The following is a 27,381-nucleotide window of genomic DNA, read 5'->3' on the forward strand; positions in this document are numbered from 1 at the left end:
CTTTTTTGGAAAATGACGTTAGTCTGAGGTACAGGAGGAAGTATTCTTATCGATGTCGTTAAAAATCAGTCACGCTCACTTTTATGTAACCTTGATGTGTTGCGCGAAACCTTAACGACATGGCAGGGCCGTCTCATAGCAGATAATCTTCGACCTGTCACAATTGTAGTGCAATGTGACGTCATTAAGTAAAATGTGAAAGCCGAAATGTTAAACTTTGATCCAAGTTAACTCACTGTGGTTTATGATGCAGCCGACTAGAGGCTGAAACAACCGATAACCGGCTGGTGAGTTCCGCTTCACGGGCGATTAATGAGGATTTTATAGGAGCCAGCTTAATCTTTTTTCATGATAAGACTGCACAGCCACATATAGATGGTGCTGCGGCTTGAACGTGTATTCCTGTATCGCGACTTGGTAAATTGAGCTATACATTCCCCTATGGTGGACTTTATCCAACCGCGAAACAAAGTTTATGAAAGGTGTCGTGTTATGTGCAAGTGCCGCATATATGCACCGTAACTACTTGAACAAACTACTTGCTGATATCCCTGCAAACCGTCGAAAAACGTTTTAAAAAACCTTTATCCAAATAACCTGGAGGTTGATTATACCCTTAGCTGAGTGGAAATAAGCGGATTACCTCATTGAACGTGGGTATTTGGTTTGCAATTAGACGTTTGCACTCCGTAGAACTGATATATCGAGTTTCAAAATATTTGATCTCAGCTACCATGCACGGAATTATGCTCAATTAAACCTTACATGGCGCCGCATCGTGGAGTGCTAGTGAGTTTGATCAAAGCCATTTTCGATACTTATTATTACGATTATGACTTGTTTAACTACGCTTGTTTAGACATTAATTTTGCTTTAAGTGAGTAGGCAACGGCCAGTCCTGTCGATGTTATGACATACTTTCGAACTAAATATAGAGACTATTTAACTGAGTTCTGAGTTTTCCATTACCATTTAGGTTTTCTTCATCAGAATACATTCCATAGCCGAAAGTAAACGATTACGTCACAGGTCACATGGTTGATATAATAAGAAACTAAATTCCGCTTGACGTGTTGCATATACTCCACCTTTACTAAGCTAAAACTATTCGAATTCTTGTACCTAACGTCTATCCATTGCTATGATGACATGGAAGACATAATGCGGACCATTAAGTGTTTCACGTGTAGTGATGAATACTGAGGTGGTCGCAGAAACCTTCGACAAACAAAACAATGAACGCAGACAGATTCTTTCTGATATAGCTGGAATTTAAGGAGCTATTCTAGGGATTTGGATATGGGCAGATCTTTGTTCCAAGAAAGCGATTGTTTAGTTCCTTGACACGTTGACAATCGAAAGTAACCATATTAATCAGCGCAGTGATCTTTGATAAGTTGTTCAAATAAGCTGTTTACTATTTAAAGTTCGATAAAAATAGTTTTCTAGAAAGTATAAACAATTAAAATTCATTCATCCCAAATTGCCAGTTAGTTGTCGACCGTGCAAAAATTTATTGCTTGTTTCTGGTTCGTTATCTTTTTCAATCATATAAAAATAGACGCGAAAGTCAAAATTTGAAATTAACCGGAATCTAATTGAAGGCCTTAGTCATCATTTGGTCATCCGGAACATGATAAACGGTATAAGGCCTCCCTTGTCACGTAAGATAACGGCAACCACCTTGCAAACTTTATCAAGTATAGCATGATAGGTTTAACACGACTTTCTCGTTAACTGCCGACCTTTAACAAACAATAGAAGGTTGTCAATATGAAATACGGTAAATTGGTGTGTTCATTGTTGAAATTTGTACTTTTACCTGGATTTATTCCTAAATTTGTGTTACGTTTTGAATGGCGTAGATGACGGACGTGTAAATGCAAAACTAACGCGATTCGTGTATGTTTCTAAGATAAAAACCTTGAATGCATGAAAAGTAAAAACTAGAATTTCATGAAAAATGTTAAACATTTAGTGCACGACTTGCTGTCATTGTACACAATCCTGCCTATATGAATGCTTCGATCTGTAAAGGACTGATGGACACTTCAAGTTACACGCATCCATCACAGTCACGGTTTCATTGCACGCAAACGTTAATGTCGTAGATGCATTACCTGCTAGCATAAACTTCTAAACAATCATGGCGTTCGTGTTACTCGCGATAAACCAAAGTAAAAGAACGAACATCAACTAACATAGAAGATCAGACAACAAACGGCGATTTAAAGGGGGCACTTTTTGTATAAGTTTTTTGTTACATAACACTTACAGCTTTTTATCCTGAACATCAGATGTCCTGTTTCATGTGATAAGTCATTTGCAGCTGAGTTTCGTGTCAAACATGCATTCTAGAAGCAAGCCAAAGATACAGAAGATACATCCATCGTACATCGCTAAAACGAAGGAAGTCATTAGTGACACGCGATCTAGTCATGTGATAGAGTTGCCTGAAAGTTGCCCATAACGACCAGAGGAAACCGCGGGGACAGGATGCGATTTATACCGTCATTTGACATTTTCTACTTCAAATGACTTTAGACTTGAACTGAAATGACTGAAGATATGGCGAATATCACAGATTTCTATCGGATTAAAAGCCAAGATAAGTGAACAGGATCCTAAATCGTGTAACGGCTCCCCAGGAAGTGGTGCAATAAAACCCGGACACCATTCAAAGGCGATCGAACACGTTAGACGCGATGGATGAAAGCGATTTAAGATAACTGACTAAATCTTTGATAAATCTGTAACTGAAGAAAAAAGGAAGTTGGCATCCGCATCTTTGGAAACGAGGAGTAAAGAAAAAAGATTGTTTATCTTGTTCTTTTGAGCCCCTGGCGTAGGAAAAACACGTAGGCCTATTTACTGTTACGACCCGGTATAATTGGGGACGTCGCATTTCGCTCAATCCAACAAGTATGCAAAGTATTGGCATTTAATACAGCCCTGATAATTCTATCCATTTCATCACTGGCTGATATGAATGACTATTCAATTCCGGTTATGTAACTTGACTTGAAAGTATTAGAATGATGATACGATATGCAGAACCGTTTTATAGATTTTTTGCTAATTATAACTCAAAATGTGTCAGCAATCCGAAAAGAGATCTATGTTTTACAAAAAATAGAAATTATGGAGCTAAATTTGGTAATCTACAATCTAAGTTCTCCTTATCAGGATATTGAGTTTCACTTGCATTCCACGACGAAATTTCATCCTTTGCATATTTAGGTGCGCCTGAAATATTTTTAGGATAATCCGATAAAATTTATCCGAAAACATCAACAGATTGTCAAATGGAGTGATCGGAGAAGAGCGTACGTACGTGCTCAAGAAACTGATGGTAAAAGGTAGAATATTTTAAAGACTGGTGATGAGTACTGCGTGGCACGATGGAACATATAAGCAGTCTTAGATTTAGAGCATGTTGGCTGTTTTGTTTGATGGTTGGCTCAATCCACAATGATAACATTTCATATATCTATATTACTTGATGACAAAAAAACTCTAACGCAAAATCTGAAAAATGAATAAATAAAATTAGTACGGTTTAACAACTGAAGTCTTAATACAAAGCAAGCGAGAAGAAAACGCGCGATCCGCTAAGTGCATCGCTACCTGGGGGCGGCCATCTTCGAATCAGGATAAACCTGGCCGATATGGTTTCGCTGAGCTGACGGTATATTTTTATTATCTTCTAGATAAACAGTTAAAGTAACTTGGTTGGCAAATGTGTCAAAGGTAGAAACAAAGTGTCAATTCAAAGTGGATTGAAAATCTCTTATCTTCTAAAATCGAGTCGTGCAATGCACTACATCATGCCACAAAGATTAACCGCAGGCACTTTTCCCAGTGCTTACTTGTAATGGACCGACAAAGCGTTTGAAGTCCTCTTGTATGCGACTGTGATCGGTTTATGAAACAATAATCTTGAAAAAGAGATTTGGTATGTTGATAAAGCATCCTACAGCAGCATATCGAAGATGCAGATCGAATCGCGTGTTTTCCATCTTCTTCAAGATATCCCCACGCCGTGTAAAGCGATAACTAGCGGCGCGGGCACAATGTAATCTTGCATACCCATCTCTTCCCTTCAAACTTCTATCTTCAAACAATTGATTCAGCTCTCCATCCTCCAGCTGATTGACGTGCAATGGATGCGAAGACATGGATACGATACGAACGCAACCATCAAAGAATTATTTGATTTATGGCAATCACAAAAGTTTACAATCGCAATCGTAGGCATAGCTTGGTTTTCTTATAGTTTCTACAAACATTTACGATTACATCAACGGTTACTGGGTATGAAATTTGTTATGCGCATAAATTGATTTTGGTTATTGAGGCTGTTCCTATAGTTTATGTTTTCGCCAAACCCTTTGCTTTTTTGAACATATCCACAGAATAAGTTTCTAGCAGGATTGATTACAAATTCCATTTTTTTGAGGTAAACGACAAGACAGCGACTAAACTCGTTGGACTTAAATCCGCATTGTACGGACCTCACATAGATTGCGACTGAGGCTATTGTGGTAAGACAGTCGGCATGTCTATAGGCCGAATTAAGTAAGTCGTATGTAGTGAGGTTATCTGTTTAATGAAAAGCCCTGGATTTTGTGTCCTTCATCTGTTGCCATTGTGCTTGCGGAAAAGGAAAAGTTTCTCCTATACAAGGTTTGCTTTAACAATTAACAACCTAACACTAGATCCACTCAAGAACTTTGTCAAGCCTTTTTTATTCGATAACGCTTTGTTTGTTGACGTGTTACCACAATCCACCATCCGGCTCAATCGCACGCCTATATTGTGTCAGCCCATGCGCTGGTCGCCACGTTACTTTACATTGTTGTGCTACTGCGCACGGGAAAAGATCTGACGTGATTTCAATGTTTTGATGTTATTGGCTCGACTATGTTTTCTGTTTACTTACACAACAATAGATGCACTTCAAGCTTTCATTTTCTAAGCAACAGCTGAAAACAACTAATAGACAGGCTTTCGATATATCTTTCTCCATTCGTCTGAGGAAAACGTTAACTCCAAAGTAGTAAATACTCAGTATGTGAATTACGAAAATCCTAAGAAATTCAAAAGCTTGCTTAACAGTTTAGCAATGTATTTAAAAAACGTTTACCCAGCACTTAAGTTCAAGTTGTAGGGTACAATCACTCGAAATCTAATCTCCTCACAAACATTGATTGGTAGAAAAATATAGGCTTGGACCGAGTCAATAGTTCAAAGTATCAACATGAGAGTTTCTTTAAATAACTTGTTAAGCTAATACTGTCTTGTGTTTGTAATGTCTCCATAGTTTTCGGCAACAGGCAGAACAAACATCCATATGGCGGTTGTGTTTTTACAGGAATAGCGCGTTGAGGCAAAGTTTTAACGTGTATCAATTGGCTTTTCAAAACGTCTTTCGAGTAAGGTTCCCGAAGAAACATTTCTTTTAATGGCGTTTTGGAGCGTGTACATAGGAACTGCAACAAATATTTGTAGTTAAAATTTCCCATTTCAATTTCATCTTGGTATGGCATAGGCATGCCGCATAGACTATAAAAGTACTACGTGCTTGAATACGTTACGACGATTTCGTCAAAGGGTTTGTGTATACATTGCGTTAAGGGCGGGTCCGAAAATTTCCCATATAGTTTTACCTCAAAACGGATGTGGAAAAAAAATTTAAGACGATCAAACTGTCATCTAGTGTCACTATGGCTGTAAGGGGTTAGTAACAATTGGTCTGCGCTTAACTGTTGTGGTTGCCCATCAGCAACACACGTCAGGCAAAATGCAAAAGTTCACTCTAATAAGCTTTCGTCACGTGTTATTCGGCGTTAAATGAGCCAGACTTCTGTCGCCTTCGCCACAACATTTAGCGCGTTTCAGCACCTCACTATAACAAAGATGTATACTTAGCGCAGTAATTATAAACCCTCTTGACGTCATTTCGTGGGAACAAAGGAAAGAGCAACATGGCAGCAACCGGTCAATGCTGGTTGTGATTTCTGGCTGGATTTTTATGTCACCCTTATATCTATATTCAAGCTTTGTCGAACGCTTTCTTGTTTCAAACCATCTACCTACCATTTTCTCTTAAATTATTTCCAGTTATAAACAATCAAAGCACGGCGGTCGTTCGGCGCGAGAAAAAGGGTGAATGTACGTAGGTCGTGGAAGCTAATCTTTTAAAGTGAAGAATAGATTTATTAGCATGCTAAAAAGATTGACAACATGGGACGAAACAAATTTAGAAAAACTGATTTCACGCGTCATTTTCAAGCACCTTATTGTTTGACTAAATTTGTAAAAAGCCTTATCACGTCACGAATTCCCTGTGAATTCCCCACAAATCCGTTATTGGATAATTAGTCGTAGCGGCAAACATCAGCAATTATTTATCAAAGACTCTAACGCATTTAGAGCTATTGAGCGGTTAAATGCCGTTAAAGGTGTGTCAGATATTCCACGAAAAGCAATTAACCACAAATTTCTGAATATTACTCTTTGCGTTATGTCTTATAAAGGAAACTGCGGAATAAGTCTTGGCTTGACAAAACGAACTTTGTCAATTGCTGAAAAAATTTAGAAAATCATTTTTGCAAATTGTACATAAAACAGTCATCTTTTCGAAAATGTATCTAGCCACAAATCTGTTTTCATTGATCGCGAATAAACTCCTCCAAAACTGTAAATTGGTAACATTAAACCGCTGAAAGGTGACGTCAAATGAAAGAATGCGGAGGCAGATGTTAGTCGTGGTCTCATTTCATCTCAAACGAACTTCGACTGTTCGAAATCCTTTGTATATGTGTGTGTGTCCGTTAAATCCGATATGTTAAGCCAGGTCAAAGATTTGGGGTTTCGAGCGTGTTTGTTGCATGTTTCCAAGAACTCGTCTGTTGGTGAAATTTACTTTTTAACCTATTTTCTTAACTCAAAGCGTTTGGTACGAGCCATGACGGTATCACAGCGTTCGCTGAATCAACATTGGATAAAGACGTGCAACTCAAAACAGTAGCAAGGGACCTGAAATAAGGTCTCAAATATCCAATAAGGTAATGACGCCCAACATTGCACAAACAACGATTATTAAACGAATAGTCACACACGTCTGGTGTACAACTGTATACGTGCTCAACAAGTTGGTGCAATGATATGAAATATCACGTGTAATAGAACGATGTCAACTATTAATCAGTATTATAGGTTCTCCAATAAAACGACCACAGTTAAAAGCGATTTCATTCCAAGCAAAGCATTAACAATCTACAAAGTTGCACATAGCATTAAAATTAATAACAATCTGTCGTATAGTGTGAACGACTCATACACTAATTTTGATTGTTCACAACTTATTTTCAGCGTGCCGCGTTATGCTTTGTTTCACAGTTTACAAGAAAGGTCGCTTTTTCTAATACAGACAACACATAATAACATGAAGATAAAATCAAGGTAAAAGCTAAGCCTAGACTGTATGCCATCCTTCACTCCGAGCACACATTGCACGACGTTACATAAATTCCACAGAGTCTGATTTGGCGAGTTTTACATGTTCCTTCTACGAATCTATAGTATGATATGCAAAATTGGAGGTTTGCGATGAGCAATAAATCGAGAGCCAAATGTAACATTGTTAAAATTTGACAAATGATGAATTTACTGCGCCAGTTAGCTCCTTGGAATATTGATTCTACTGCGAGACAGACTGTAAATTGAATCTCTTTCCGTGTTTCGTGTAAGTAGGCTCAAGTTTTCGACACCCTGTCTCCAGCCTTGCGCAATTAACATGTTCTTTGTTGGGGCACACACGGATATGCGGAGGATTCGTGTCGTAGGCAAAACAATAGTCAGTTTATTAACGTGCTTTACTACAAACTAAGGTCTTATTATCTTGGTCTAATTACACTGCGTAGTCGAACGGGGCTCCACACATGAGTGAGTTGGCTCTCCGTTGAAAAGATACATTTGTCTGGACGCTGTACGTATAATGTTTACTGTAAATTATTAGCGCAGTCATAATCATGCTGTTAAATAGAGTACACGATTTGTTTTTGCTATATTCTCGGCGAAAAACTGAATTCGCCGGCGTCAGGTCGTTTGCGCTCTAACGATCCGCTCCACACTTCGCAAGCGACAAAACAGTCGATGCGTGAAAGACCCAAGCCTGCCATGTGAAAGACTGCGTGGGCAAGAAGTTCTTGTTTGCTGTGAAATGCAACTACCGTGGACGACTATGCCGCATGTCACATGTAAGGCTTTTATTACAGGTGATGTCGTGAGAACATTCCGCTCCTCACTAGACTGCCATTTGAAACAAATTTGTATTTGTATTTTTACAGCTAATTAATGCTTGGCTGAGTATATCTCGACTGTATTTACCAAACATTCTGTTGCTTTCTGAACACGGTAAAACAAACGTCAGTTAGCTTATGACCACTGTTAGTTATATTTAATAGATTTTGTCATTAAGCTTGTTTACGAGCATGATGTAACGTACAGGTACCTTTAATTTCCTAGAAAAGCAAAATTTTAAGTTTAATTACCAGTTTAGAGGTGGCAATTAAATCCTATATTTAATAACGTTCGCTTAAAATGAATTGGAAGTATCTGGTCAGTAAATTTTGCTTTAAAATACTCCACCACAAAGCACTTTAAAACCAGATTGCGTCACCATGTCGCCACTGTCGTCGAACTCGTATAACGTAGCGGTGCCTACGCGTATCCTGACATAAATAAAAGCAATGTAACGTGAACTCCCATTTTGCGCTACACAAGCTTTCACCGTGCTGGTCGGGAAAAGACAACTTTCTTCTTTCACCGATGGAAATTTTCTGCAGATCATGCCACCCAGACCCGAATGACGTAAGATGCCCATGCGCCGCTATTCATTGTTTATTTTCCGTAAAACACGATGCATGGGGCGTTTGAGTTCGCGATGAATGACGTATGACGTTTCTCAAACTTTAATTTTTTCATTTTAGATAACCCGCTAAACCGAAATTGGGAGCCGTTTAACTAAACGTTTTTGCCTGAACTCGAAAGCATCAGATAGAATGTCCTGCCTTGATCACTTGAGCAGAGACGTTCAAGTGGTAGTTGTCAATATGGATGGTGAATTCGACTTGTCAAAATATCAGCCTATGCTATAGTCTTACTAAAAGCAACAGGAAGGGATTTTAGCGTTCCTTCAGGCGTAGAAGTTTCAGGGAAGGTTAATCTTCTTCACAATTTTAAATTGTCTTTGCTATCTACATTGTACAACCACACACAAAAAGAAACATGTATGTAGAAAATTCAAAATAAATAGAGCTTGCACGCTTGCATGTCTCAGCACATATTGGAGTACAAATATACTCAGGGTTGCCATCGGTCTCAACTCAAAAATAAGGACGACTAGGAAACGAAAGACGAATACCATCTTAAACAGTGCACAACAGGAGAAAGCAACCAATGTTCCTAAAAAAAACACTATCTGCATGTTCTTAATTTTGGTATCTCTTTGGTACAATATGGTATACTAAAGGTGTCAAAATGCCCAAAATACGAACCTCTGCCCTAAAAATAAGGAGGCAAATGAAAATAAGGATATTTCTTAGAAAAAAATATCATATTTTCTAAGACACGGACACTGATATTTTCTAAGACACGGACAAACATATTTTCTAAGACACGGACCTTTAAAATAAGGACAAATCTTAGAAATAAGGACTGTATGGCAATCCTAAATATACAGTATGTCTCCAAAGCTACATATCACCAAATTATACGTTGACAAAGAATGGTTTGCATGAACGTGTTCGACCCGTTATTTACTTTACTTTAATATGACGCAGATAGCCGATACCGGGCTGTGACACCAAAATTATATGAATCATGCTTTTCTCATATACCATTAACTTATTTTCAAACGACTTTACTCCGGCAGAAAATATACATTTTTAGTGTAATTGAACACCTGCTTATTTGTAGACAGTTAAACGAAGTAATACTTTTTCCCCGTTGACTGTTACAAATAAGGTAATCGCACGTTTACTTTAGTTACGGGTTTAGGACATTTGGCAAATGAGAAAGTGCTTTCAGCAGTATCAACGTAACTAAACCACGCCACTATAACCAAAAATATTCTGCAGGATATATGGGTCATTTGTATTACTCACTACCATGACACGCTTTAAGGATGCGATCAATGCAGTTTCAAATGGAGTCTTACCCAGTAAAATATCCCATAAATTTCAAAGGTTCAACGCTTCACTTGGAAGAAGATTAATGTTACTCGGTGTTAAATCTGGAAGGCTATTCGTGCGTGTAGCCAAACAGGTCGTTTTAGTTCGTAGGCTATATAATTAACCGGCATGGGGGTAATCCTTTATAGACAGGGAAATACAACAAAAGAAGCCCAAATGGGCACTTATGGGTGAAAGGAACCATGTTCCAAGGTTCGCTCCATTTGCACCTCCTTGTGAGGTTTATATGCGTGAGCGGAACGTCAGTAATGAGAAACACCTTGTAATCCGGATGTTTTACAAGATGAAATGCTTGATTCTTACTGTGCGTTTAAATAACCGACTTTCAAACGTGCTCAAGTCGAACGATGCATCCTTTATTACCAACATGAGCGCAGGTGCGTAATTAAGTAGTAGAACATGCATAATTCATAATAAGAAGTGAGCAAACAAACGTAGGTAAACATTGAAAATGAAAGGGCCACCATGAAAACCACTGGGATTGTCCTTCCATTCGTTGCTGTTTTAATTGCATCAAAACACCGCAGAATTCCTCAAGTTAGCGAGGCCAGGGTAAAGTTTGCTAATCCTTCGTCGCGACGCCATATCGTTAAAGACTCATTCGTAAGAATTCTGTCAACACATTCGGTTACCCTTTATTCATATCGCACAAAGCGAATGGGTATGATTTAGGTCACATCATATAAGATTTTTATCCAGCGAAATTTGACCTGTAATGAAGGTTAGGTCGCATCTTTCGTAGAATCATTGGGTCAAATTGCTTACTGGGCACTAACTGCTTTGAATAATTGCAACTAGGAACGGTCGTCAGACAGTTTTATTTTGCCTATAAATTGACAACTGTCTTGAATTGACTTACACTTTTGCAGTGTATTTGTATATCTAATCTGGTTCTTGCTGATCCAGGCCAGGATAACATTTACTTTTCAGCCAACAATTTTTGATAACGGAAATTGCGAAGAAGCTGCACGCAAATTACAAGCTCTCTGGATTCCTAGCTATGATCGCTTGCGAGAACTTATATACAAACATGCAAATTGAATCTGCTGTAAGACACCGACAGTATTTATACTCTTGCATAGAAACCGTTTTTTATTCTTCCTTAGAATCGCAATCTGGGCGGTTTCTAATCGAGGGCCCTTTTTATAATCAAGTAAATATGGTATTACCTATAGTGAATGTTTTTCAGTGACTCAAACGAGCATTTAAAATTGTATAAGAAGTTAAATGCGATGACATAAACAACAGCATGCTCGAGTAATTAGCATCGTGACATACAAACGATGCATTGTGAGCGACTATAGGGTCTTTTGTCCATTCGCGATCTTCTATCTTTCAACACGTGGCAAGCCCTGTTTCTTTAACAGCATGTTGCATCTTGCTGGGTGATGAGTGTATCGGTCAGATCGATGAGAAAGGGCACTGTGAAGTGTGCCCCATATCGGGTTACAGACTCTTTGTGGGTTAGGGCATAAACAAGGGACCTAGGTTACAACATTTTCAGCATAATTGTTTTATAACGATAATCAGTTTTCAACATACATATCTTGGACTCAAGGGACGCTATATCAAATCTTTAAAATCGAAAAACAAATATTGTAGTACTGCAATCGGCAAAATGACTTGGAAGACACTGACAGTTTCTATCATTCTCGGGTCCACCAGCGACAATAAGCAAGTTTAGGTTCCAATTAATGATGAAGATATCGTATCAGTTTATAACCGTTTGAAAGTTCAGTTAATTAATCGGCAGTTAACGTTTAAACGTTTTGTATGTCTTCAACGTGTAACAAAGTGTTCATGTGATGATCGTTAATTAACGTGGTGAAACTTTCGAGAAAATCGTTCTTCAGAATATGACCAACAGTATTCGCATCAAAAAAGATAGCGAGTCCACACCGTAATTATATTTTAGATTAAGATAACAGATGGACTTCGCGCATCTTTGTCATGCATAGCAAGTAGTTGGATTCCCGGGAAGGAACTTGAATGCGCAATACAAAAGGAATCTAGGGAATTTCTTGTATGGCACAGATTCCGCATGCTACTTCAGCATTCAGAGAATTGGTTTGAGTAGTAGACAGGTTGCCAAAGTCGGCGTTTAAGCAAAAATTACAAGTGAACAAGTGATTGCGTTGAAACATACGCAACCAGCAGAGAATTGACGTCATGGCTATTGATAATTGAAGGCTGCTGAAACTTGCGAAAGACATCTCGCTGCGCTTATCACTGAGTGGATGACACGTTAAATCTAGGAAGATTCTAAGAGCTTACCAGGTAAGCTAGCACAGCAGCATACAATAGACCTTGTTAGCACATAACTCTATTTATTTGTTAGTAGCAAGACATCTTGCCTGTAGGAGCATCGAATAAAAAGGGTTCTATCACGCTATCTAGGCACAACGAAGCTCTGCGACCCCATGCCACGGCAAAATTTATCCGTTGATTGATAGCTTTGGTGGGTAAATTAGGGCGGTTCGCCCCATAAAATCTGAGCACGTCCAGATTTTTATCCCTAAATCGCATAATTGTGAATGATTTTGCATTTTCTACAGGGAGAGCCGACTTATTTCTTTCTAAAATTGCTCGCACAAACCCTTGATAACGCGCTTATCAAATCATTCATTATAAGAATGAGCGGTATTGTAATTCCTAGTTGGTGCAGGTTATTTGTCGCGCAATTATGACGTTAATCCATTTTAAAGGCGGGTGCGACCTATAATTTTGATAATTCGTTATTTGCAGTATTTCGCGCTTTGACGCCATACAAGGTTTTAAGCACAATGCACTCTGCACTCGGAAAAAAGATGTACGTAGGACCCATGCAACTTAGCAAGATAAACCATAGTAATGATAAAATAAGTTTCAAAATATTAATAGAGATGGTGCTGATGTATGATGCTGATAAAATACTATTAGATACAAGGAAAAGAGGCACTTGTAAGGCACCTGATAATAGTAAAACAACCACAAAAAATCACGCTCAGTGACAATTTGTCAAAAGTTCTAAGGTTTATGGTGTATTCCTACTTTGATCTGTACTTTTCACGAAATACAGGACAGTACTCTTACTTCCGCTTCCGTTGGTAATGGTTGTTCACAATCCAAAAAACTGAAAATCAACAAATAATTTGCATTAGACAGTGACTCATTAAAACAAACGTCGCTTCGCGTCGCTTAAGGTAGTTTAGGGGCTCAGTCGCTGCGATTATTATCAGTAGAAAGTAAAAGCGATGTGATTGCTTTTCCGTTGTAAGACAAAGGCAGTAGTTATCATCATTAGGAAAACGATCGAAAAAATTGTCTATCCCGCTACTGTTATGCACGGCTTACGAGGGGAACGGTAATTATTGTCGTTATGACAGGACTGCTTTCAGTCGTCGACGACCATTTGCACAACTTCTATGCGGGGCACGATAATTCGCTCCCATATGCTGCTCTAATTACATTTGACGATTGAGATCGCAGCGGGTCGTCTTCAAAAAAGGCAAGGTTGATGTGTGGATAAACCTAACCACACATCGTAATTACGATTACTACCGTGAAGTGAGAATACGGCTTGCAGACTGTCAACTGGCACCCGAATGCTTTAGTAGGAATTACAACTTTTTGCAGCGGTAGTACTGAGTGAGTGGCAGCGTGTGATGAACTGATGACTATCTCCAATCAACATTATTGCAAGCAAGGTCTGGAATCAGCTGAATTTAACTTGTATTTTGACAAACCTTGTTTATTGACCGTTAATAACTTGAGTTCTTGGTTTATTACGGCAAATGTTTTGTTTTATGAATTTATTAAGGGATATATGTAAGGTCGGTTAGGTCAATGCCCGTTTATTGTCTTACTTATACGTCTACGCTCTACTTACTCATACGTCTACTGTTCCATTGTAATTTAGCTCATCGTGGATAGTACGTAATTTGAAACAGATTTATTGGCTACTGTACACAAGACGTTGAGAGCGGAGAGTGGAAAAAACATTGTTGGCAAAGATATCTTCCGTCTTCAGCAAATACAGCTCGAAGTTGTGGTTACAAAAATAAACGTTGTCAAATAAGCACAAGAATACTGAACCAAGCAGTTAAAAACAGTAAGTTACGTAATCAAATAAGGTTATCACGCATCATGATGATGTATTACTTAATAACACAATACTTTTATGTTTAAATATATGCTTGTAGAAACGATAATGTTTGAAAGGATTGTTCACCTGCCAAGCTGTAAATCGCAATCGTGCAAAATTTATGCGCTAGGCGACTTTCTAAAGAGTGATTATGACATTGGTAGTGCTGGAGACGAGGAAAAAAGGCAAATGAAAACTGAGAGAGCAGTGGCGAGGGGGAAAAAATTCTCCAGCTAAGTTCACAACAAATTTGCCAAAAAACGATTCACTCGTCGTCACTCGCTTGAGAATGAGTAGTCGGAGTTATATGTAGCTGGAAGTTCAAGCCAAAAATGACCTAAATCCACCATGAGGCCTATGTTAAGAAAGTGCGAGATAAGACAGACTAGAGGCGGCGCGAAATTAAATTTTCACCAATTCCGCTGATGTCTAAAATTTATCCGTCCTTCTGGAAAGGATCATACAATGGTAAGCTACAACAGCCCAAACTAAAAGCGTGCAAAGAGGATTAAATTTCGCTTGAAGTCAGAAATTATCTCAATTCAAATTATTGGTCTTCGATGCGCCCGACCTCACTTGAATGGATTATTTCAGGGCGAGAGCAAAAAGTTTGCGCAGATAGAAGTGAGAAGTCTGGCGACAATGTTATTATTTTTGACGATGGTAAACCCTCGTCATTTATGTAAGCAAGGTTTCATTCAACGTAATTATTTTGTTTTGAAGAGCTCAGATATTTCAGTTAGAATTTTTAGCAAAGTCGTAATAAATGGTTTACGTATAGTAAGCTCAAGTTATTGTTTTTATTGCAGAGCTTTGCTATTTATCACTTCATATAGCGTTTTATTTCATGCTGTTTTTACGGATATAAACTGATCAATCTGTTGACTATTTGCTGATTATTTGAAACTGATAACAGCATGGCGGCAATCACAGTACGCGTGGGCCGCGAAGAAAAAGAAATTTCTGGACTTACCCGCCGGACTACTTGCTCGGATGTACTGCAAGCTTTGTTGAAAGACAGGCAGCTGGAGAGCAATGTCGGGGCAAAGAATGGCGACGATGTGGATCTGGTCGTCACAGATTTGAAATCGCTCAAAGAACTCGCCAAAAATTACGTTATCATCGAAAATTGGAGGGGCTGCGAAAGGCCCCTGCCCCCACAGACTCGCATCTTAGCGATATGGTATGCATGGGGAAAAGAACAATGTCACGTCAAATTCTCCGTGAAGAAAGATAAAAACCGTTACCGGGATAACTCGCCTCACGTGAGCATCAAAGACGAATCCCCAAGCCAGTACAAGAACTTCATCAACATGATGAACAATAATGAACAGCAAAACAACCAGGCCGAGAATTCCCATTACACGCATAACATTACACATGAGCAAAAGCGACGCATACTACGCAGCATGATGCAATACCACAGGGCAGTGCTGATTCAACACTCAAAAGAGACCACCGATGACAACAACAACGCTGGGAAACCGTACAAAAGTTCTAATTGTGGGGAGCGGACCTCGGCCGGTGCAGGGGAACGAAACTCATCATCTCGGCAAAAGTCAACCGAAACCACCAAGGTCACCTTCACACTCAGCGAAGAACAGTTCGTCGATGGCGTCATTACCGGACCCGATTGTCTCCTTCATCATGATGGAAAGAGTAAATTCATTCGCTCCGTTCTCGATAACAAAGAGTTCAACCGCGAACATTGCACTTACCGAAGACCTCATCACAGAAGACGTTCTTTGATGCTTGAAGATTCGGATGGGCCTTCCGATCAAAACGCAGTTCTCTCCTTGCCTAAGCGTCAAGTCAATCATTACCCCTACTGCCGCAAGTCTCGAAGGCGGTCGTCGCGTCGACGCCGGCATCGCAGTAAAACACATGGGCGACACGGCCGGGTGTCCAAGTCATCCAAAAGACATAATAAATCGCAAGGAGGACGATACAGTACAGATGACACCACAACTACGACCACATCCACGGGTACAGCGAGTGATGCATCCGACCTTGAGCTTGATTCCCACAGCCCAGGCGAAGATGCGGACGACGAGAAATCGGTCATGGCCGAGTTTGGAAGCGTTATTGCCCGCCAAAAAGTCGTCGGTTTCTCGGGGTCAATGCTTCAATACTGCAATGCTGCAGCGGCAAGTAGAGCACCGCCCGCAACGGACTCGAGTAGTGCAACAACGACATGCAGTGAAACTTCAAACACAAGTTCAAGTAGCTTTAGCAGTGAAACATCCAGTGGCACAGACTATTTTGGTGAAAGCTATTTTGCCAAGAAAGCGGCAGCCGCTGCAGCAGCGGCGGCAAACGCCAAGGCAAACGAGAAGTCCAAATCTGGAAGCAGCAGCGGGCCTGCTAAGCTTTTCAGAAAAGTAAAGGGTCCCTCACTCACAAAACCCGCTCAGAGCTTGATCGGTTCCTTCAAGAAGAAAAGGCGCGCTCCTCAACCACCAACTTCTCAAGCAAGCAAGTCAACAGACAATGAAAACTGTACAACAAACAATAAATCTTCCTCAAAACGTGCCGTCACTTTTCTGCCTGCCCCAAGTTGTGGTAAAGAGAAGCAAGCTAGTAAAGAAACTAAGACGTCAGAAGACAAACTGATTGACGAACCACTGGCAACCGCATCGACTATCTCCAACGAGAGCAAGTCCACAGACAGCGGAATATCATTACAAGACAACCGATGCTCACCAAAAACTGTCTTCAATGAAAGCAGGAAAGCAACTGATGGTAAGAACTTGAATATCTTTAGGAAAACCTTAGTTGATTTTGTATCACAAATTATTTAAAATACCATGCAAAGTCTGAAGCACTAGTTTGTTAAAGGAAGTATCACAATGTGATTAGTCGTGTTGTAGTTAATGTATAGGTGCTTCCGAACCTCACAGGGTTATATGGTTGCAGGCTTTTAAAAAGAGAAAACTTGGTAAACTGTCGATTAATTTTGATAAATGATATATGGAAAACGCGTGCGATGGAAATTTCGTTATAATATCTTGACTCGAATTGTTTAGTTATTGAGACAGATTTGTATAAGTAATTATGGTAGCGCTGATAATTTCGCACAAATAAAACAGAAACCAAAGGATTATTTGGAGCAATAGTTAATACTTTAATCACTTGCTTGCTCCGACCCGCTCTGTAACAAAAGACCAGTGAAGAGAATTATGCAGAAAACATCTTTTGTAACGAGTTTCGTCTGGCGCTGGATGGCAATTCTATAAAATCTTGTGCGTTTAATTGTCAGCAGACAACAGAAGCGGCTTTTAGAAATCAAAACAAGCTCGCCTGTCTCCCCGTTTCGGCGCCCTTGTATCGAATTTTTTGATCTTTCATGACGTTTAAAACTCTACCTTTGTGGTGTAGAGTTTTGGTGGTGAATCATAGTAGAAAGTTTATATATTTACTATAAAAAGAGCATTTTCTGCATTTCAAGTTTAGCGGCATCAGGTTCGGGTTAATCCGCAAACTTAAGAGCGATGAAAAGGGTTTTGAAGTCGAAAGGTCGGCACACTAAATAAGCAAAAGACGTTGCATTTTCAAATTAAACACGTACTAAAACTCAACCTAGCTCCCCACAAGTCGAACATATAAGCTAATGCAAATGCACGTTCAACTCGCGTTGTTGCAAGCACTCAGAGCCCCTGGAAATCCATCTTATTACTAGTTGCCCTTGACGCTTTGCCAGGTCCAGTTACACACCGTGCAAACGGTAAGCGTGCGTTTTAAGTCTTCGCATTTGAGGTGAGCTGGCTTTATTTGCGCTCAAGCACCCCAGCGAAAATGATCCTTTTGGCCTCACAAACCGCAAACTGGCAATAGGATAGCATTTCCAAGAAGAGATAAGATGGGTTAAAACTCTTTGAAAAGTCTACCAGCTAAACCAAGCTTCTGTTTGAGAATATGTTATGCTTTGGCTTGTGACTTTTATCAATGTGAGACAAATTGACAAACAAAGAAGCCTTTGGTGACATCTAGCGGAACATCTTATACGTTGTACAAAGCGAAATTCTTACAGCTGCTATTTGCTCAATAAATTACCTCGAGCTTGACTGTAGGTCGTGAACTAGTATCAAGTTATTGCTCCGACTAGTGTACAAATTCAGTGAAGCACAGCATTTTTCTTAAAACACTAAACAAGTTCTGTACTTGTGGTTGGCAAGACACATAGTAGAGTGGCTTGGATCAGTTCTCGATCAAGTTCACTGAAAAGATTGAGTGAAACACAATTACACAACAACGATTAACCTTTTTTGAAAATTTTCTGATTCGAAAAGAGCCATGGAAAAGTTTTCGACAAACCGTGGCAGCTAACAAAGCCGCCTAAAGTGTTTATTTGTCTTTTCGAGACAAGGTGCTGTGTTTAATTGTACCAACGGGAAATAACCAACCGACTGTTAAGTTTGACAGCGCAAACTAAATAAACGAAAGCTTTTTTAGAAGAGTTTGTTATAGTGTATCTGCGTTGTTGGTTGGATATGGTACGTAATTGATTACGTTCTAAAACCGTTTGCGATTCACGTGACAAGCAGAGACAAGGTCTAACAGGATCATATGCTGACGTCATACTGTGAAAGCAAGATAACGCTGGCAATGATGGATCATATGTTAAGAGCGGCCTTCGGTAACCATAATACAGAATGAATATACCTCAAAACCATAGTGTGGAAAGTTCTACCAGTAGCATCTTGTAAAAACATTGTAGCAGGATATGTGTAGGCGGCCGCATATAAAAGCGAGAAAGCTACAAGATCATGCTTATTGTTAAGGAATCCAACGCCCAATAAAATCAGCGTCGCCAGGGAGAAAATGGTAAACACAAAGAAAATATTTTCCTAATTCATCCGTAAGCGAATACTTTCGAAATTCGACAGAAGCAGGTTTCAACACCTCGTAGCAACAACTTTAAGCAAAGCGTTTCGTGTCTAGCTTTGCGTAAATACAGGTTGGCATCTCACTAAATCTTTGGCCCATTTTAAGATTGTCTTATCAACATTGTGCCATTTCACACCGCATTACTTTCCAATTAATCGATTTTTTATAAGAATCGTTATCAGCGTTATATTAGCAAAAGCGCGACCTAGGGTCAATATTGAACATTTGTGGTTAGTGTCATCCATGATCCAATCTGTCTCAGAAATACCATATGCAGTTGTGAGATTCACGTTATAAAAGTGTGATTAAAACAAGATACGTGCTAGTCTTGGTACCTACTGGTGGCGCCAAGTTGGGTTTATATTGTGGGTTGGTCTTTGTTACATTTTATTTGCTCGACTTAAATTCTATCTGCGTTCCGGTCATCCCTCGATCCCGGCGAGCACAGAATTAATTCCTGGACCGCGGAATTTGTGGAGTCGTTACACTGTTAGCATTACGGTTTGTCAACGCAATTAGTTTGCCATAGAATTGTTGACACATTAAATGCGAGCTCGCATTAGGTGGGAATTACAGTACTTCGTGGCTGGCACGTAGCGGAAGCAGCTCAAATAGAACGCTAATGAATGGGCGTGAAGTGCTTTGTGAGCGAAATGGAATGGGCAGGTCGCCCAAAAGAACTGTTAACTTCGATTGCGATGCACACTGAGTATCGTACTTTTCGGGTTTGGTACTCCGCTAGGTCGAATGTTAAATTAATCCTCCCGCTGAAAGCCACCGCTTTCATTGCGGCAAAGAACCGTGTAGGCGTAAATACCGCTTTTCTTCCGGTTAATCCCAAAAGTGACACAAAGCGGAAAAAGAAGCACGCGATACGCTACAATACGGTCATCAGTATATCTGCGCTCTTCCGCGTTTGTTCAAAGATTTCATTTCCTCTCATCAAGTGACACGTCTTTCCTATGAAATATTCGTAACCTGGCGCCGACAAGACTATAAAAACATTGAAGTTTTAGAAAGGTATAGTTTACGTGATAACGGTAGTGTTTACTTCGGTTACCTATAGATATTGCGCGATTTTCTAACGTGTTTTCACTTGTCGGTATATTTAGAACACGGAGTAAGCACGTTAGGTATACATAACCGTGCGACAAGTTATTTTGCGCAACATTTTTGTATATCGCGTGCTTTGTAAACGACGTTATCCACACAAGCCACCAATGTTGAGGATTGTAACGTCCTCTGGTCTGCATACTTTCCATATCAGCAATTCTTGTAGTTCGCCGTATCATCGTACGAATTTTCGTCATTTTGCCTGACACGAGAACTCACGTTGTGAGCAAATATTGCTCCCATACCGGTTCTTCTATTAGGTTTCCATAACGCGCTTATCTCCCACGGTAATTGTTGAGTTTTTCTTATCAAACACTGGGCAACTTCTGCTATGACAACCGTTACTAATTTGGTCCCACGCTTCTTCACTACAAGACCAGCGACTTAACCAAGAGAACAGATTTGGTAAGACAAGAAAAGTGATTTTAAACCGGAAACGCTGTTTGGGATCCTGCACGAAACATCACGAACAGATTTTCAGTTTGGTTATGAACGTAATCTTAACCTCATGCGTGCTCTCCCCTATCGAGGGCAACAGCTGGTAAAAGGGGGTTAAATATTGCAATTTAGCTTCGTCGTGGGTTGTCCTTTTTCACAAGGCGGCGATCGGTCTCTCCTTAGACAAAGAGCGCAGCTGCCTCCCCACTTCACTGTGGGAGTGGAAGGAATTGAAATTAATGATCTTTCCGAAGCTGGTGGTCTGGAGAACCGACTAAGTGTTTTCCAAAGAAACATGCGAGTTATTTTAAGAAATAAGAAATCAAACGTAGCAGGCCATTATCTAACTCATAACATTATGATGTTTGGCAAAAGTCAAAGTAGGAGGTAATAGCATGTACCTTACCAATTAACTGCTGGAAGGAACATTTTCATATATCTCAAACTTCATCCAATGTATCATAAGGCTTACGTCGTTTGGCAAATATCATCCAAATGACGTTAGTCGTTTCACGCTTCAACTAAAATTGTATTTGTACCCACATTTGCTTTAGAAAAATGGTATAGCAAATAACTCTATTTAACAGGATCTATTTGAGGTTTACCGATACATTAAACTTCGCCTAAATTACAGTACGTCGGATCGTATTACGTAGCATGTGGATATATTTGGCAAGTTGGGAACTGATGGCCTGAGTGTCATAAAAGCATAGCATCTAAATATCCAATACATTTTAAATGTTAATACTGCAATGGAGCAAATATTTCGCGAGACAGCAGCAGCGTTGTTTGGTTAAACTGCGTTTGAGAATGATTGACGTGTAACCTTTCCAAGATAACACAAAGCGCTTGTGGCAGCTACTTGCTTGCATTAATAACTGCGATCTATGAGATTTTGCTTAAAGTAATACCAGTGACTACGATAACAAGCAAATTGCGCACGCACTGGAAGTTGCCACTTAAATGGGCATTAAACGTTGACGGTTGCAAGAAATCAAAGCGGCCACCCATACACCTTAAAATAAAGTTAATCGACCAAACCCGGATTACAGTCGGCGCATGACACGACCCAGTGTATAATTTGTAAATTTTTCTGCACATAAGAACCAGCATCGGGAAAATTGTTCCCACGCAAAACGTCTCGCATTTTCATTCTATATATTACCAGGCCCGTGGTTTTGAAACGAGCATTCAATAGCTTGCTAGTGACGCATTTCAATGAAAAATCAAAAGAATATTTTTCACCCCTTTAATCTTGCCTCATTGTAGTACAACGATGCGGCAAGTGCTATTTGACGGCGTTTGAATAAGACGGCAAATAAGTCCATAAAAGTCAACGAGTTGACCGTCTTATTATTATCTTGTTCGTGATCTTGAGTTATATTGGGAAATCATATACTTTGTCGTGGCACGCGATTGGGCGTACGAGCTTCACAGCTTGACCGCGGCACGCCTGCCTCAATATTGTGTAGACTGTTGGGCATAATCAAAAGACAGTGGGGAATTTTAACAAGCACCTCGCCAACAAAGCTGCCGATTAATTGGCTTATTAATTATAACCCTGCAAAAAGCGCCAGCTATTTTTTAGTACCAGAGCTTCTTCGATACAAGTGGAGCCGTTTGATTGTTCTGGGTCGATTGTTGACAGCGTAACGAGATGCGAACGCCGCTTGACCTAATATTGTCACACAGTAGACTCCTGGTCGCCGGTTTAATCGTCAGTTTCAAAAATCTATCCACAAGTCATACGGCAGGCGTTCTCTGATCAAAACACCTCCCGATTTTCCAATCAAGCATTCGTGGATTACGTAATGCACAAACGCGGTTATAGTAAGGCTCTTTACATCCGTTAACTATTCACAACCACACCGATTAAGATCATAAATTGCAGCGGCCATTACCGTAATGTACTACATCGCTATTATGCGCTTGTTAACTCCAACAAATACACTAAAATCTGACCTAATTTTTAAGCATTTTGTTGCTGCAAGTTTACAAAAACATACCCGAAACAGTGAACACATTGATAAAATACCAGCAGTGGTAAAATGACGCAATTACAGAAAATTTGCGATAACACACGTGGGATAAAACTTTAATTCTTAAAGGAGTAAAGCTGTTTGTTGTTACGGATACTGTGGTTAGGTCATACATTCCACTTATAAAAGAGAGCTCTTTTCAAGTTTTCACGAAAGGGTTTTGAAGTTTTCCTGCGTTTTATGAGGTATTGTAAGTTCTGATGTTACGGTTGTTGTCGACTCTCGTCGGTATAAATATCAGTGCTTCATATCGAAGAAATCTTTGGGTTGCTACAACACGCCTCAAGCTACCTTCTGATTGACCTATGTACTCACGTCTTCGGCAGCCGTTTGCATAATAGCATCTTGCGCCTTGATCGACAATGCGCGATGTGAAGCGACGAAAAACGATAAAAAGTCCCTTGTAATCCCAGGCCATAAGTTTTCTTTAAAGATTCTATCTAGCACTGCGAAGCTTTTATCAATTTTGCAGACGATATACAAATTGTCTGTTACGGCAAAAGGTGCATATACTGCAAACCGCCTTATCGTGAATTCGTTTGACAGTGAGCTACGTACAACTGTTGCAAACTGACCCAAAATCTCGCTGCCAAACCGCTAAGCCAAGTTTCAGAGAAAGGAATTTAATAGAGAGGAACCGCAAAAGGCCAATTTGAAATATCTTGCCTAATAAAGGGTCTCTAGATAAGTACAAGCATGGATTAGCGGTTTCTATGCAATTGTAGTTCGGCATGAAATCTTAAGCTTATTTCAATCGCAGTATATGTTAGGGCCGATATTGTACTTTAAAAGGTCTACTGCGTCAGCAGCCAACACCAACCATGAACTTTCAGACATCCACATTTCTTTAAATAATTCTAACGAATTTAATTTGTGTTGGGTTCGAAAGAGCATGACATGGTAATGATAAGGCACGAGTTCGATTTATCTCCCAAGTTTTATTTCTCCTTGTGGTTTGGAAGCACCTAACATAGAAAAGGAACGCTCGAAATGTTTCATTTGCACTTGTATATTTGCTAGCACTCTCGTTTGTCTTCTTGCAGTTGATTGGATTCAATTTTTTGCAGATGCAGAAAACCAGAAATCCTTTGAGCAGCTGAAACAACTTATTTTGTCTCAAGAACAAATTCTGTCGTCTAAGTGCAAAAAAGTGACGTCAACGGATGATGAAATTGAAAGGATCGAGGCGCAAGTCCATGCATGGAGAACCCAGGCGCATGGAAAGAATTACGTGCAGGTGAGGCTTGATTGCCGGGCTTTCGAAAAAGTTTCCCAGCACGATGTATCGTATCTTAATGTTCTGAAACAAATTTGATCTTTTGTAGGACACATATCTTTCTGGAATGGGCGATCCCAGCAAAGGGGCCAATGGTTCTTCTGAAAACGGATGCCAAAAATCTTTGTCTTCCACAATGCGCGCACCTCAGTGGTTATCAGAATGCCAAGATGTCCAGATGCTAAGCGAGTTCGTCGACAGATGCACTGAGATTGTAGAGACTCAGATGCGTATTGAGGAATGCAAACGACGCTTCGAAATCGTCCTCCAGGACATGCAGGATGAAGTGTGGAAGGCATCCAGCGACCCAAGTGCGGTAGGAAGCAATCCGCTTACTGCTTCAGCATTGGGATTAATATCGGGAGATGGTGATGCGGATTCTAGTGATGATGAAGCCGGATCAAGATTGGAATCACTTTCCATATCTAAACCAAAAAATAAGGTACCAGCAAGTCCTTCACCAAAAGAGTCCGCTCAAGGAACTTTAGAACTTGAAAGATCGCGAACTGAGCTCGAAGCAAATCTCTACCTCAGCCTTCGTTTGTCGACCGAGCTTGATGAGGTTGAGCAGAGAACTACAGCATCGCAAAGATTGGTTCAGGTAAAAGCGCATTACTTTCTTTGTGATTCTGGTCCATAGCAAGCAGTTAGTACATTGTGCTCGAGTAATTAACTCGGTTTGTGTATTTAAACATTCTATTTTTCAACACAGACGAAAGGTGAAGCACTCCTGACCCTCGTTCGCGATCTCGCCCAGTCAGAAGAAGGAATCCCTTCAGAGTTATGGGAAGAATACGGAGACCTCTTGGTGGCATACGACAACGAGCTTGCGTTGAAACATCATTTGGCAGCTAGTACGAATCCGGACATTGCCACGGGATCTATGTCTTGTGGAGAGACTAACTCCAGCATCGTCGTAGAATCTAAGCCTGATATATCGCTTATGAATGAGCTAAACGAGATTGACCCTAATTCACCGACCACTTCCGCTCTACATCACGCTCTCTCGCCATGGTTGTGGTGCGATCACTGCAAGCACGAACTAGAACAACAACAACGTGGTCACATGCTTCATATCGACACACCGCCCATGTCACCACATTGGCACTCGGCCATACCACCGACCTTTTCCGATCTACCACTGCCTTCTCCTGCAGTTGTTAGAGAGCCTCCAGCGTCTCCCACAAGACCTGGAAGCTCAATGACCACACTTCTTCCGATGCCACCGATCCCGGACTGCAATGATAGTGATTATGAAGATCTGCCCGATATGACAAAAACAAACGAGAGCAACACAACTTCAACTATGATTTCCACCGAAGACGCAGTACCGGTGGTTTTAAGACATCCGAGTGGAAGAAGTCAAGTTCACGCGTCCTCAAATCCCCACCAGGTAAAGGACTACCTATCCGTGCAGCGATCAAACAGTGCGAGTACCACCGATGATTCGGGCAACGCATCGGCCGCCAGCACCAGCAGCTTCGCAAGCACTAACAGTGACAGCGCCAGCACTGATATGGGCAGTAGAAACGGAAGTTGTGATGGTGGAAGTCCGCGACCTCCGTCATTCAACATCGAAAGTCAAGATTCTGCCAAATTCTCACCTTTTTTCGTTCGAGACTCAGCCAAACGAAGCAGTTGGAAACCGAAATTCGTATTCCCCCCTCAAGATCTTAAACCCTTCTCTAAAACCTCTGCCAAATCACCAACAAAAACAAACCAACCCAAAAGTCGACCAAATTTTCCCATAAAGCCATCGGTACCTATTAAACCGGGCACTATCGCGTCTGCACCAGCTTCTCCCGCTGACCTCAAGAGACAAACCCCGCCAATCCTGGCTGACAATGATCGCTTAGCGCAACAACAAAAGCTTTTCCGTCGAAACAGCGGAAGAAGACGAAGTCCGCTTCTCCAGAACAACGTTTTTGAGCCCAGTCAACAAAACGATCAGTTTGGAAAGAGGGGTAGCAGTTTCGGCAAAGGTGGTATACGCGTCAATTCCGTGCCAGCAAATCTCAGTGGGATGATGAAGCAACCGATCGTGCACAATTCTCACTGCGATCTGGCGCACAGAAAGTCGGAGAGTGACGATATGACCACTGTTATGCTGAACAACCTCAAGAATAAACACTTCAGAAACGTGCCGTCTCCGCTCAATCTTCCAACAGTCGGAGTCGCACCTCCAAACATCCGGTCTCCAGTATCCGCTCCTTGTTCTCCGTTTGTGGGACACGGAAAACTCAACATGCGTGATCAACGACGTCCAAACATCCAGTCGGTAACTGGTGACAAAAAGAAAAACAATCCATTCACCACAGATAATATAAACAACTACGATAATGATTCTGACACTGGTTTAAGTTCCCTTCATAGCGCAGATTCCACTGATATGTTGATGTATTCCGAAACGTTGGTTTGAGATGCGCTACGTTGTACGTAATAGGTTGTAGCAATTTATTTTCTTATCATATATATAGCTATTTATTCCAGCGAAAAATGTTGATTAAACTGAACCCCCAAACGCATTAACAGACAGCTAGTTGTTTACATACTGTGATTGCTGGATTAAGTTTCTGAAATGCTGCATGTTCTTGCTAAGCATTTCGGTCCATATTGGTGATAGTGTAAGGCACTTTGCAATTCAAGACGACGTGCGTGCCCGATTTGAACTGACCACTAATTACCTCGCTGCATTTTACAGCAATAATTTTATTCCATTTTTCATTGAAGTGTTACTTTTCCGCCTTGGCTATTTACATTGATCTTTACTTGTCATATCTATAAGAACGTTAATAACATTGTATTCTTTTTACGAAAGATTGTTATCATCCAGTTCCAGCAAAGTCAAGGAGAGCCTTTGAACTGGGACACTTTTCTTATATGTTACACAGTTACGAGACATGCTTTTAGTTTTCTTTTTGTATTTTATATTTCGATTTCCCTTTTTCTGTTAAATGCAGTTATTATTTTATTGTGTTTTGTGTCACGAATTTCACATTGCTCGCAGTAATATCATTAAACAAAAAATGAACTGACATACACGATATTCTGTTTTCGTAGAGGTTATTCAGCAAGGAATGCGCGAAGCCTCAGGACTAACAACAAATTAAGACCTGGCTTAAGACTTTGTAATTATAGCCAAGACATGTCAGGCAGCAGAGCTTCAACAAACTATGAAATAAGTTTTCTTGCAACGATTTAAAGCTTTGACGTGAGTAAGTAGATAGCACTTAGCAAGGCGCCAAT

The 27,381-nt window shown here is 40.3% G+C and overlaps 2 protein-coding genes across 3 annotated transcripts in view; one reads left to right on the top strand and one right to left on the bottom strand.

The window, feature by feature from the left end:
• Positions 1-10,594: 10,594 nt before the first annotated feature.
• Positions 10,595-27,381, bottom strand: part of LOC143449285 (myosin-binding protein C, fast-type-like) — a 44,067-nt gene continuing 27,280 nt past the window's right edge. The window contains exons 30-31 of one of the 2 annotated variants that reach the window (XM_076949416.1): positions 13,290-13,371; positions 10,595-10,871 (exon numbers count right to left, since the gene is read on the bottom strand). In XM_076949416.1, the coding sequence (XP_076805531.1) occupies positions 13,328-13,371 (44 nt within the window). In that variant the 3' untranslated portion in view covers positions 10,595-10,871; positions 13,290-13,327. Of the gene's footprint in view, positions 13,372-27,381 lie in introns of both variants that reach the window. The other variant, XM_076949415.1, reaches the window with a different exon arrangement.
• On the top strand, positions 15,166-27,170 carry LOC143448912 (uncharacterized). The gene is made up of 4 exons (XM_076948846.1): positions 15,166-17,124; positions 23,927-24,096; positions 24,185-24,736; positions 24,848-27,170. Exons 1-4 carry the CDS (start codon positions 15,300-15,302, stop codon positions 26,552-26,554), a joined length of 4,254 nt encoding a protein of 1,417 aa, XP_076804961.1. The 5' UTR covers positions 15,166-15,299; the 3' UTR covers positions 26,555-27,170.

The sequence above is a fragment of the Clavelina lepadiformis genome, chromosome 3 (genome assembly GCF_947623445.1).
Source record: "Clavelina lepadiformis chromosome 3, kaClaLepa1.1, whole genome shotgun sequence".
Classification (NCBI taxonomy): Eukaryota; Metazoa; Chordata; class Ascidiacea; order Aplousobranchia; family Clavelinidae; genus Clavelina; species Clavelina lepadiformis.

Coding starts and splice junctions, on each gene's coding strand:
- LOC143448912 (XM_076948846.1), top strand. CDS start 15,300: ATGGCGGCAATCACAGTACGCGTGGGCCGCGAAGAAAAAGAAATTTCT. Junction 17,125..23,926: donor AAGCAGGAAAGCAACTGATG/GTAAGAACTTGA, acceptor AATTTTTTGCAG/ATGCAGAAAACCAGAAATCC. Junction 24,097..24,184: donor ATGGAAAGAATTACGTGCAG/GTGAGGCTTGAT, acceptor GATCTTTTGTAG/GACACATATCTTTCTGGAAT.